General features: G+C 39.6%; 1 protein-coding gene across 1 annotated transcript in view; it reads left to right on the top strand.

The window, feature by feature from the left end:
- The window catches only part of pibf1 (progesterone immunomodulatory binding factor 1), a 17,789-nt gene extending 5,799 nt beyond the window's left edge, over positions 1–11,990 (top strand). The window contains exons 11-18 of the mRNA XM_010788971.1: positions 3,609–3,774; positions 5,338–5,488; positions 5,797–5,887; positions 6,482–6,584; positions 8,389–8,519; positions 9,739–9,823; positions 11,035–11,196; positions 11,475–11,990. Of these exons, the coding sequence (XP_010787273.1) occupies positions 3,609–3,774; positions 5,338–5,488; positions 5,797–5,887; positions 6,482–6,584; positions 8,389–8,519; positions 9,739–9,823; positions 11,035–11,196; positions 11,475–11,528 (943 nt within the window). The 3' untranslated portion in view covers positions 11,529–11,990. The remainder of the gene's footprint in view (positions 1–3,608; positions 3,775–5,337; positions 5,489–5,796; positions 5,888–6,481; positions 6,585–8,388; positions 8,520–9,738; positions 9,824–11,034; positions 11,197–11,474) is intronic.
- Positions 11,991–12,446: the final 456 nt, after the last annotated feature.

Raw genomic sequence — 12,446 nt, forward strand, 5'->3', positions numbered from 1 at the left:
AAGTTCTCAGAATAAGTGAGAAATGGATTTAACTTCTGTTAGACAGCCATATGCCATACATCTTTGCATGTATTCACAGTAAATATTTATTCAGTATGATAGCTGTGACCGCCCCTTTCATGTGAACGCGCACATAACTAGATAGGGCAAAGCTGGCTTGAGTTAACGAGTTGATAACCAGCGTCGTAGGACCGCTTAGCGAGAGCGAGTTTGTTTTGGATTAGGTAAGCCGGGTAACTCAAACATATCCAGGTTATGTTGAACCGGCTTCGTGGTACAGGCCTCTGCTTAATGTTGGGACAAAAACAGACACCTCCAACACATAAGTAATAAACTGTAAGATACTGAACCGCTGCCCTTAAATAGACACATCCTGGATTCACTCGTCGTAATGTATTGGGGGAAGTTACTCAACCTGAGGGCAACTGTAAAAATGTCAATAAGACCGAGAGAATGGGCTGCTTTTCCCTCGTTTTCATAGTATTGGCTAGATGTGTGTGGGAGTGGACAGAAACAAACTAGAGTGATTTATGGTTTTCCAATTGAATTCCTGAGCATTTCCCTGAAAGCTGGGAGCTTGTTGTGACTCTGATGCTGCCGATGTGAGCCGGCAGCAGTCTGTCATTAGCTCATGTTGTGGGAGCAGCAGGTCTTCTGTGGTTGTGGTTTACTATCTCTTACTAAAGATCACATGAATGTTTTTCTGTAACTGCGGAGTCAGGACGTAACACATTGACGTTTACCGAATGCCACTTTAAAGCAACAGGTGTCACCGGCCAGGCTGCATGCCTTTCGAGGGAAATACTTTCAGTGCAGGTTGAATGCAGTGACAGACGGTGTTATTCTGAAGACTATTTAGATGCAGAGGAATTAATTTTTCACTGTGGCTAAGCACTATTTTAAATACCTCCTTTAAATTAGGTTCAATTGTTCTTGACCTGGAGGATGAATTGACTTAGCTAAAGCCTCTTTGTTCGTTTTTTTGACTAGGCTAAACAAATGTTGATGTAAAGCAGCTTTTTAAGTCATTTCCAGACATTCTTGTCGTGATTTGTATCGAGTTGATGGTCAATATCTCTGCTCCAGGCAACAGTGTCCAGCTCAGTGTAGCCTGGAAAGGTGCCTCAGGGTCATGGCCTTGAAGGAAGTTTCCTATCTTGCGTGGAAATTGCAACAGATATATTGTAAGCCCAGCTACACACACACACACACACACACACACACACACACACACACACACACACACACACACACACACACACACACACACACACACACACACACTTATATATATCTGCTGCATACAAAGATGTCTGGTTAAACAGAGTATATTTGCATCTGATTTGTCTAGTCCCACACCTGTGGAAACATGTTCTTAGTACTGAAAGGGATTACCGGTATGTTGAAAAATATGCTTAAAAAACAAACCGTAATGTTGTCAACTATTTCTATTTTGAACTACATATCAATTCTGAATATTTGAGATGGTCTCAGTACTCATTTTCCGCACTATCAATAAACCGGTAGCAGCTGCACCTTCTCACTCCCTCTTATATCCAACACAAGTTCACACATACCGCTGCAGTGTCCATTTTGCTGTTCTCTGCTGCTCGCGAAAACTAGAACAGTTTTTATTCTAATGCCTTAATATATCTATATTTAATTTTAAAATTGTATGCCCTGTGTTATTCCATCTTCCCTATCATATTGAAAATGGTATCAAATATGCTTTTTATAAAGTTGTAGGAATAAAAACTCCAATATCTCGACAACAATATATTTTTGGAGCTTTTTCTTTATTTTAATTTCTGTTTTACAATATTGTATCGGCAACAAACAGTGACGCACACACAGCAGCAGCAGCAGCAGCAGCAGCAGCAGCAGCGTCCCTGTCCTGGGTTACTACTACATACCAGCCATTTCTCCAGATCCAAACTACCAGCTGTTGGTCCATCCACACATACACACTTAACTCTCCCTCTCACTCTTTCTTTCTCTCTTTTTGCTGCGATCACATTCCCTCTCTGCTTCGCATCGAAAGCCAGTAACGACAGATGCTAGCCTCAAGCCCTTAACCCCTAACCCCACGCATGCCCCCTATTTTTGGGGCAAAGAATGATATGCACAAGCTTGAAAGGGCGTCAGATGATTGTAACATAGAAGACAATCTCTGCTCTCTGTTTTAGAATGCTGGCTATCTGCCCACTTACGGGGATAAATCAGTCAAAACAGACGAACAGAAAAACCAGTATTTGTCAACTCTTCGACCAAAGTGCCTCAGGGAACCCCAGAGTCGTGCACTCTTACATAGCGTAGCTGCAATTCAAAGAAAAGCGAAAAACCAGGTCAAAGAAAGTCTTCTGCTCGAGTAAGTTATATTTTTTGGAAACATTTGCATCTAGATTGCATCCGTCATTAAAAAAAAGAAGACATGGAATGTGGACCGCGTGTATGTGTCTGTCACCGTGAGCACACAGCTCAGGCCCGCGCTCCACGGATGATGAAATCCTATCAGGTCGGCTGTAATAGAGAGTTATTAATATTATCCAACCGACCTCCATGGTTTAATAATGTGTGTTGGGGCTTGAAAGCTGCATGAGGAAGAGCCCCAGGCTGAACAACTATTTTGTTTTATTTTTATATGGCTGCAGCAAGTGATTATTAACACAACCCCTGTCAGTCTGTTCATTTTTATTTAATACATCCATTATTGCTTGGTCTAATAAATATTTGAAAATAATGAAACATTGCCTTCATAATTTGATTCTCTTTTGAATATCTTATTTTGAATCAAACCAACAGTCCAAAACACAAAGATACTCAATTTAAGCTGAGATACAACAGAGCAAAGCAGAAAACTCTCATCTGGGAAGTGAATACGTTTGTCTGCGTTATAAATGACTTCAGAGATGCATTTTACTATTGAAGTAATCACATTCCTATCTTCAGTCTGTTCTGCTTATATGAATATCCCTTTTTTTTTTTTTTATAAATGCAAACAGCTTATGTCTCTATGTTGTGTTCAAGTTTCCCATCCACACATGTGTGTATAACAAGACTGGGTTGATGCAGAACTGTGAAAACGGTAGAATACACTCTGTCTCTTTCTGTCCTGTTTACGAAACACCAAAGTTGAAACATATTTCTCAATTGCCAAATAGAATCATGAAAGATCAAACAAGAACAAACATTGCTTCGAGCGTCATTGAGAAATAATCTTCTGCAACCAAAGGATTTAAAACCTACTTTGATTTCCTGCTTGACGACTTGCACTCATACTTTAGGTGCCAAGCTGTTAGATATCACAGAGCACCCAACGTAAACCATTTTCATTGCGCAAGGCACCCCGAATACTAATTTCATTGCCAATTTCCAAATAAACATGTTATTATGCAAATTGTCTCAGAATGTGAGTGCATATATGAGAAGGAATATATTTCAACATTTGTTTCTAACCACCATGTCATGTCTGAGCCCAACCGGGTGCCCAGAGCTGAGTTTACCTTCTGTATCTGTCTTCACCAAAAGACATTATCTCATCTTTTTTAACACCTATTAACATTGATATCAGACGAGGTGTGACTATCTGTGTGTATCTGTCTGCGCAGATTTCGTCAGCTCCAGCTGGGCACCGACAGCCGGGTTTCAGACCTGTCCAACCAGGCCAAGCTGCACTCCTTCGAAGCCGAGCGCGCTCAGATGGTCAAAGAAGAGACGGCTAAGACCCTGGCCCAGTGCCAGGTGGAGTGTGAGAAACAGCAGAGGAAACTGGAGGTACTCTTCTCGTAAAAATCTAAAGGAAAATCAGTTTGACTTTACAGCGGTATAACCAGGTTCAACTCTATCCCAGTCAACTTTTAATATCCCCTAACTTCTCGTGATTTGATTTCAACCACTAACATTATTTATTGGTAGTTTAAACAGTAAACAAACACTATGCAAAGTGTTGCCTGATTCAAATTTCACACCCGAGATGTCCAAGTCTCCAAGGTGATTATAACTGTTTACTGTCATGAAAATAAAATGAATGGACAAAACACATATTTATTTCAGGTTGTGAAATCCCCCTTTGTTTATTCAAATCCAGCGTTGTCATTTTTAACAGTATACACATCAATCAATATAGCTCAAGTGAACAGATTGTCACTTTGAGTGTTTCTTAAATGACAGTGTCAAGGTTCTATTATTATTATTATTACATGTTACTTGTTTTTATCCAAAGTGACTTACATACTCAATACTGTGGACAATCCCCCCAGGAGCAATTTGGGGGGAATTGTCTTGCCCAGGGACACAACAACATGCTGACTGCAGTGGGGTTTGAACCTGTGACCCCCTGATCTGAACACCAAGGCTCTATCCACTGCGCCACACGCCTTCTACATCACTCATTACTCTGGCCAGTCTTTCTATGCCTGTCCGGTGGCTCCACTCTTATATCTGTCCTCTGTAGCACTCCCATTAATGAAAGGAGTTGATTGAGCACAGGTTGTTCATGATTTCTGGATGCTCTTAGCTAAGGCCCTCCTCTTCACCTGCGTTTAACCCTGTCCTGCTCACCAGAGGGACATGCATGTTAAAATGATGCATTGCAAACAATCATGGAGGAAAAGAAGGAAGCAAAAATACCTTTTCTCTTTTGAAACATTCAATGAAGAGCCTGTTTAGGTTTTTACTTTGTAGTGTGCTGTTTAGCTTTGATTTTGTTCCAGTTCTTTGTAATAATGAGGTTTAAAGCTATTTTTTGAATAAAAGTCCTTTCATGTAGGATTATTTTTTTTTTCTCCTAGTTTTCTTTTACTTCTCTCTCTCTCTTTGTGATGTTATTGTACATCCTTATGAATGTGAAAAAAGGTGGAATTGATATGATGGTGATTTTTTTCTTTTTAATATACACATCCACAATGACAGCAATTTTGAAAGACCAACAACACGTTTGTCAGTGCAAAGCGACTTACAATGACCAATTACAGGGACATTCTCCCTGGAGTAACTAAGGGCTAAGTGCCTTACTCAAGGACACACTAGTTGTTCCTGGCGGGATTTGAACTCACAACCTTCCTATGTTTATTTTCATTTGACCTGAGCTAATCAACAGTGCTTCATTGTTTCAACAAGATTTTGTATAAAAAAATAGCTACATAATTTGAAACTAAAGTGAAATGATTAATCGCGCGCTTACCACTTCATTAACAATATTCCTCAGGCGCATCATTTTGTACAAGTACAAAAACAATTGTTTTCAACTGACGCCCACTGAAAAACAATTCCGAAATCTCTGTCATATGCTCTGTTTGCTCCAAAACCCTTCTCATCTGTCCCCCCTCACCCCCTCAGCTCCTCACCCAGGAGTTTTACCAGCTGCAGTCGTCATCAGAGAAGCGATTGGCGGAGCTGCATGCCCACAATGCCGAGCAGGCGTCTCGGCTGGAGACGTATGAGAAGCTCGAGCAAGAGTTGGACCAGATCACCATGCAGGCTGCGGAAAGTAAGATCCCGACTATGGAACATTGCACACATTACTGTGAGGTCAGAGAGATAAAAGCACCAACGGACAAGAACGGCTCCCTTCAAATGCTTTGGCCTGGCTTTAGGAAATGTTGATTATAATATGAACAGATAGCCTCAAATTGTAGAGCGCTAATGGACAGCCTTGTGACCCTTGATGTCAAATAAGTTAAAAGAGAAAAGAAAGATGATGTGTAACATAATTATTATTCTGTTTTACTAGACTTTGCCACAGTGTTTAAATAATGGAGATGTATGGACAGTATTTGTGTTTCTGTTTGTTCCCAGTTGAGAATGAGGAGGAGGCAGAGAGAGTCCTGTTCTCATACGGCTACGGAGCAAATGTTCCCACAACGGCCAAAAGAAGACTGAAACAGAGGTACAGCACATGGTACCCTTTACAAGTCAAGGATAGGACACATTGTGTGAGAGATGGCACTTCACAAACTCTGGAATTGATCACATTAATTATTTGAATTCATTAAGGAAATAGCATTTGAATATAGCATGGCAATAGGGCTGCAAACTTCACAAATAGACACAATCTTTCAAGTTTCTTCTCAATTGTTTGATCCATAAAATGTCATAAAATTGTTTTAAAAAAGTGTCCATCCCACTTTCCCAAAGAAAAAGATATTCAGTTTAATGATACAAAACAGAGGAAAGCAGGACATTTTCAAAAGGATGAAAACAGCTTTCTATTTTGATGATACACTCAAAATAGTTGGCTATCACTTTTTTGATCTACTAATCTTTGCTGTAAGGGTTACATTGATATGTAGGTATGCGGATACATCGGGTAGATAAAAGATTATTTTGTCCTAGTGTATGTTTTTCTTTTTCTAAAAATGACACACTTTGATCTGAAATCTATGTGCAGTGAAACATGAACCCAAACGGTTGTGGTTAAATAAACTTTAGGGTAAACAAGGTGGAAGTACACACTGTTTTTGTGATTGTGTGTATCGTGCAGCGTTCACCTGGCCCGCAGGGTGCTGCAGCTCGAGAGGCTGAACACGTCACTGAGGAGGGAGCTGGAGAGGCACCAGTCACAGGCAGGACAGATATCTGACGAGGTACCACACACACACACACACACACACACACACACACACACACACACACACACACACACACACACACACACACCCACACAGCATGTAGGTGTGGACCTGCCTCGGGACTATCTTTAATGAAATAATAATTTAATGTTTTTTAAAAAAGCCATACAAATTAGAATCACTGCAAGTCAGTACCTGTATCACACAATTGTTTCCCCACTATCACAGATCTCCTCCAGCAACTCAGATTATGGTTATTCCGCAGCTTCTATCAAAGCCTTGTGATTTATCTCAGCTGGTTTTTACCTCTCTCTGATGACATAACATAGTCATTATCGGAGAGCAAGGATCGGTACCTCTCTCATCACCCACTATTTACCTCATCACTCCATCGCACGACACTCTGCTGTGAAAGTCAATGTCGAATGCACATCTAATCGCTCTTTAAAAGACATATCGTGCAAAACAGAAAAGGGATTTTTGCAGCTTGTGAGGTCGATCAGCACATGGATCATCAAACACACTTCAGGACTCTTTAAGGAGGGTGTCTTCTGCTTTTATTTTCCTCAAAAACCTTGGTCCAAGTTTAACAACGGCCTCGCCAATTCTTTCAAAGATGTGTCAGGAAAGTGACAGGTTCTTTGAGAGCAGGCAGCAGACACCTCACACCTTACATGAGAAGTTAGTCTTTCTTAGTACCTGTCACACTTGTTGACACAGTGGGAAACACTGCCAGAAAGCGTGACGACCAGGCTCTCCCTACAACTCACCTGGCCAATCACTGAGGCTTTTGTTGTGTTTGGCACACCATGCATGTGTGTGCAATGTTGATACTTTAATATTGGGTGTGTGTATGTTGTCTGTGAATGTGAAGTCACTTGTCTACCACTTTAAAAATTAAGTAAACATTATAGAATGCTATGTTTGTCTCGTCTAAATGTAATTCTAAGTTTAATGTCATCGAGAGGCGAGATTGTGCAAGTTGGAGTAAAGGCTGGGCCGGTTTGAGACTAAATAAACCGTCCATTCAACTGTCGCCTGTGATTGACTGACACTCAGCTGGAATGCCTCATATTCATTGAGCGTGACAAGAAAGAGTGAAAAATTATACTTTTTATTCTCAAGAAAGGGTGTTAACCACTTCACCACCCACACAGATGCTCTGACTAAGTAACTATTGTCCTTACCCTCCCACCCAGTTCTACTCACTACTGGCTGGCTGTAAAAGTGGTTTAATGAGTAACAACACCCTAACTTTATCAATTGTTTTGCAGATTTTAAGCAAGATACTGGCTGACTAATGTTTGATTACACACATGGAACATTCAGATTCTTATGCGAGGAGTTTTCTGTCAGTCATTTTAAATGAAAGGTTAATAACTTTATGAGTCTTTAATAACTCTATTATATGTCTTCATACTACTACTCTTAATACAAAGGATACAACTTGGATACACCTTTTTTATAAATCTCAATTACATCAGATATAAGGAATATCTTGGCGGTCGTTGGGGCTTCGAGTCATTCACAGATCTTCATTTTTTTTCAATATTAACCGCATGTACACATAGTTTTAAAGTGAAAATATTCTTGAACTAAGTCATGTTCAGGTTAATAAACATCTAACGGATAAACGGTTAGGCCCTCGTTGCATCATACATGGCTGAGTTCATGTACAGCACACAGTGAAGACCTGATTCCAAGGTGTATAATTAATTGCGGGGGACAACAGCCACATTAATTCACACTGACAGTACTAGGTGGAGCATTTTAGTTTTATACTGTATATCGTTTCTGAAGTATTTGTGTTGTTCCCCAGTTGTTGGCAGCCAACCAGCTGTTGCAGCAGACACAGCAGCCCTATAGCTACCTGATAGAGACGGTGAGACAAAGAGACACGCAGATCAACACACTGAAGGAGCGTCTTTCCTCGCTCCAGGACGAAGTCAGGTACAGAACACGCCGTTCATAAAAAGAAACACTTCCTTCTATAGAAGAAGGAACAGAACAGAAAAGAAAGTTACCACACGTGACCTTTTTTCTAATCGATGGCTATTAAGTCTGTTCTGTCTTGCTTGTCGAACATTTTCTTTGTCAATTTAATTGGTTACATTCTGTGTCTTGTAATTTACTCTTCATGGCAGCAGGCCATAACTACTCGCCCTTGGGCGTCTCTGCTTTATAACAACCTCCATTTAAACCTTGTTTGTCCATATCACATCTATCTCTTTCTGTGTTTGTGCAAAGCTGATTGTGCAAGAGCCTGTGTATGTAAAGAAAGAAAACGTATGTAAACCATACAAAGAGTTTGTCTATGCCCAACAAGTGAGTGTTTCACATCAGCATACATTTAGCTTCCTGGCACTGACCTTAATCTCCCCTGGCCCCCTCTGTATTTGAACCTGAGAAATATGCAAACTGACAGACTGCATGTTTTCTCTTGCTGCTCACTACCACTGGGCGCTCACCTGGGGCAAGCAGCAGAGCGAAAAAGAATCCTTTAAAATCCCCATAAGCTTCTCAAACCTCCCCACCTGACAGAGATATTGAAGTCTTCCTGTGGCTGTGCGGTGCCATCTGTTCAACAGCTGATATACCTATTCTTACTTTATGTTTTTCAATCCCTCTCTGTCTTAGGTCATAATTGTATTCATAGTTTGTTTGGTGATGTTCAAAGTTGAGGCAGATCTCAGGCTATAAGATTGGTGACACTGCTGCAGTTTCAAGATTTGCAAGATGATTTGCTTGAAAGCCCCCTCCATCACAAGCTCCTGCTTGTATGTTTCACAGCCGCAGGAAGGAACACCTGAACAGTGCTGAAGAGTTTTCTCAGAGAATAAAGTCCTAATAAACGTTCAAAGTTGATGGTTTCATGCGAGGTTATTTATGGTCACAGACAGTGCTAGTAAACACGAGTGCTGTCTTTTCTGGGCTGATTGGTTTATAGCCAGCATTTCTTGTTGAACGTAAACCATAATAATACCATTGGCGAGTTTGGGTATATTACTTTATTACAGAGAAAATAATACCCTGTCTTTAAGAATGTATAAACGTCATCATGTTTCACAGAACCCAACTAGAACATTAAATTAATAACTCTCAGTAAGTACAGTCATGTTTTTTCGTTTAACTCAAGATCTGTTCTTATTGTTTTTGGTTGTAACCCCAGTTCTCTGAGAAAAGAACGGACCGCACTACAACAGGTGAAAAACAACATGGCAGCCGATCTAGAGAGACTCCTCAACCATCGGGAGGTACACATGATAACAATGCTTTTTTTATTTTTAATGTTTGATGGTTTCCTCCATGATGACAACAAGCTTCTGTTGTCCAATCAACAGTTAAATAGTTAATTCAAGACAAATAAAAGCAACTAATCTTGCATTTGAGAGCATGAAACCATTTTATATTTGTTAGGTTTGCTTGAAAATGACAACTGCTTAATCTATTATCAAATGAGTCACTGAATCTATTTCCATCAATTGTTTAATTGATAAATAAAATGAACGTTGCAACTCTTAATTGAGCAGGCTTTTAATAGTCAGACAACTTATTTCTCTGGGTTGCAACGCTTCCTTCAAGATTGCGTGTGCTCGTGTGTGAGTGCATGTTGGGAGTGAGTGTCCCCCCAGCCAGCCGTTTGCTGTTTGAAGTATGTGCCCTGTCACAGACAGCTGTTCCCCTGTTTGGCTGCTTGGGATGCCACCGTTGTGCGTGTGTGTTTCTGTATGTGTGTGTGTGTGATAGTGCATGTATCTGACATGCCATTGCTCATGTCCTCAGGGGTGATAAATAGAACCGTGAAAATGGTCCAGAGTCCTTCCCTCTGGCTAACCCCGCAGACCCTTCAACTTGTTGAGCTTAATGCAAGTCGTCCCATAGTTAAAGTTAAGAGGACAAACATGTCAACAGAAAGCAGCAATAAAAATTCCTGGAAACAAACATTGATGCAAATGAATCATCAAATGTTGAGGAAGTATTAGCTTAAAAGATATGATCATTTTTGCATTAAAGGTATTACAATCCTAATAAATATTTGTAAAATATTGCTTATATCAGAATCTAAAGAAAACTCATTGCCAAGTCGTTTACATACAAGGAATTCAGTTTAAAAAAAAGTACCAAATATAGAATTATAAGAAAACCAATTAAAAAAAAAACCAAAAAAAAAACCGATTACATATATTCCAAATTACTCAAATATTACAGCTTATCATAATTTAGTGTGGTAGATCTATGCCGTTTTGAAGAGGTATTGTGCAGAAATGATCAATATACTGTATACAGAGGAATGTTTTGTTCACCCCTGTCGGATTTGCACTCAGCCAAAAAATTATCTGGCGGTTTAGTTGAGATTTTTTTGCATTTTGGAAAATTAAACTGAGGTATTTTTCATAAAGATTCATGTTTATTGTTCTCCTATTATTTCCACATCCCTATTTTTCTGAACCATGTGATTCTGCAGGAGTTAGCGGTGATGAAGCAGGTCCTGATCAGCATGCGGTCCGGACAGGGAGACGCTGTAACCCTATTGGAATCAGATAAAGCTGCAGGGAAACACCAGTCCAAACGTATCAACAGGACCACAGAAGAAGAGTCGCCAAACAAACCCAAACCCACTGTGTTTGTAAGTGTCTGACAGAACAACGCCCTTGTATGAGTAACAGCACCTTAACCTGCCTGGACAGAAGTTCACACAAAGGAGCAATACAGGTTCACAGGAAAATAAATGGTATTTTTGCCATTTAGTTTCAATTGAGCTTTTCACTACAGTCAGCTGAGCAAATAGACACTGTAGTATACATCCTTGAATCATGAGAAAGTCAATTATGTGAGATGTTAAGAAAAGCTCCTGCTGGCACATCCTTTTCTAACATGTTTTACTCTTTTTTTTTTTATTTGCAGACAAACAAAGAAGCTCCTAATTGGCACCAAAAGATGAAGCAGAAATCCAAATGAAAATATTTATTTTTATTTTACGGCTTGTTTTATTAATTTATCAAGAATTTTCCAATGTAAAAAACTTTTGATATACAAAAGCAGAAATCGTTGCTGGTGTCCAATTGTTTTGTTGTTCTCATCCTTGGTTACATATTGTTCAGAGAAGATATATTCCCAGAGTACTGGTTCAATAAGTATTACCTTCCACAAAATACTCATTCCTGGCTAACTGGCTGCCCAAAAATTCCTCTATCTTGGCACTGTTGTTTTTTATTAGGTCTGTCTATCATTATTTCCTCATCTTTTCCAGGTTTGCAGATAGTGGTGGCTACAGACAAACAGCATTGCTGGAACATAAGCCGCTGATTTGAACGAGCTGAGGCTCCTTTGGCTTTAAATATAGACATAGTAGACATACCTCTATCATTTCAGACCACGTTCTTATCGGTGTCAAATTAAACTCAACCAGAGGATTGCTTAGAGGCTGTGTTGTTCATTTCTTTTGAGCATAAAAGACTTCACAAACAACCACTTTGTTTTTTTGTTAAATGAGCTAGGTTAAAATATAATAACTTGTTTTTGTAAAAGCTTATTATATCCTACACTGTATACATGTTTTTTTACAAATTAAAATGTGTGAGTGCAGCCCCTTGCAGATGGTATTTTCCAAAATAAACTTAGTGATAAACTGCGATTTCTAACACCATCCAGTTCACATTAAAAGAATGACCTGTTTAAAAAGTAGTTTTTACTCCTTATTTTGCTTATGAAGTTCAGTTTACATGTCAATGGAAATGCTATACCCAACATGAGAATATTGATTTATAATGAGTTAAAAAAAAAAAATAGTCTCCGATCGCATTTTAAAGTCTGTATTACCAACTGGTGGTGTGGGGTTTGAAATAACCGGACATTTAGGAGGCATGTGGGTCTAGT

The sequence above is a fragment of the Notothenia coriiceps genome, unplaced genomic scaffold (assembly GCF_000735185.1).
Source record: "Notothenia coriiceps isolate Sejong01 unplaced genomic scaffold, NC01 NC01_scaffold00032391, whole genome shotgun sequence".
Lineage (NCBI taxonomy): Eukaryota > Metazoa > Chordata > Actinopteri > Perciformes > Nototheniidae > Notothenia > Notothenia coriiceps.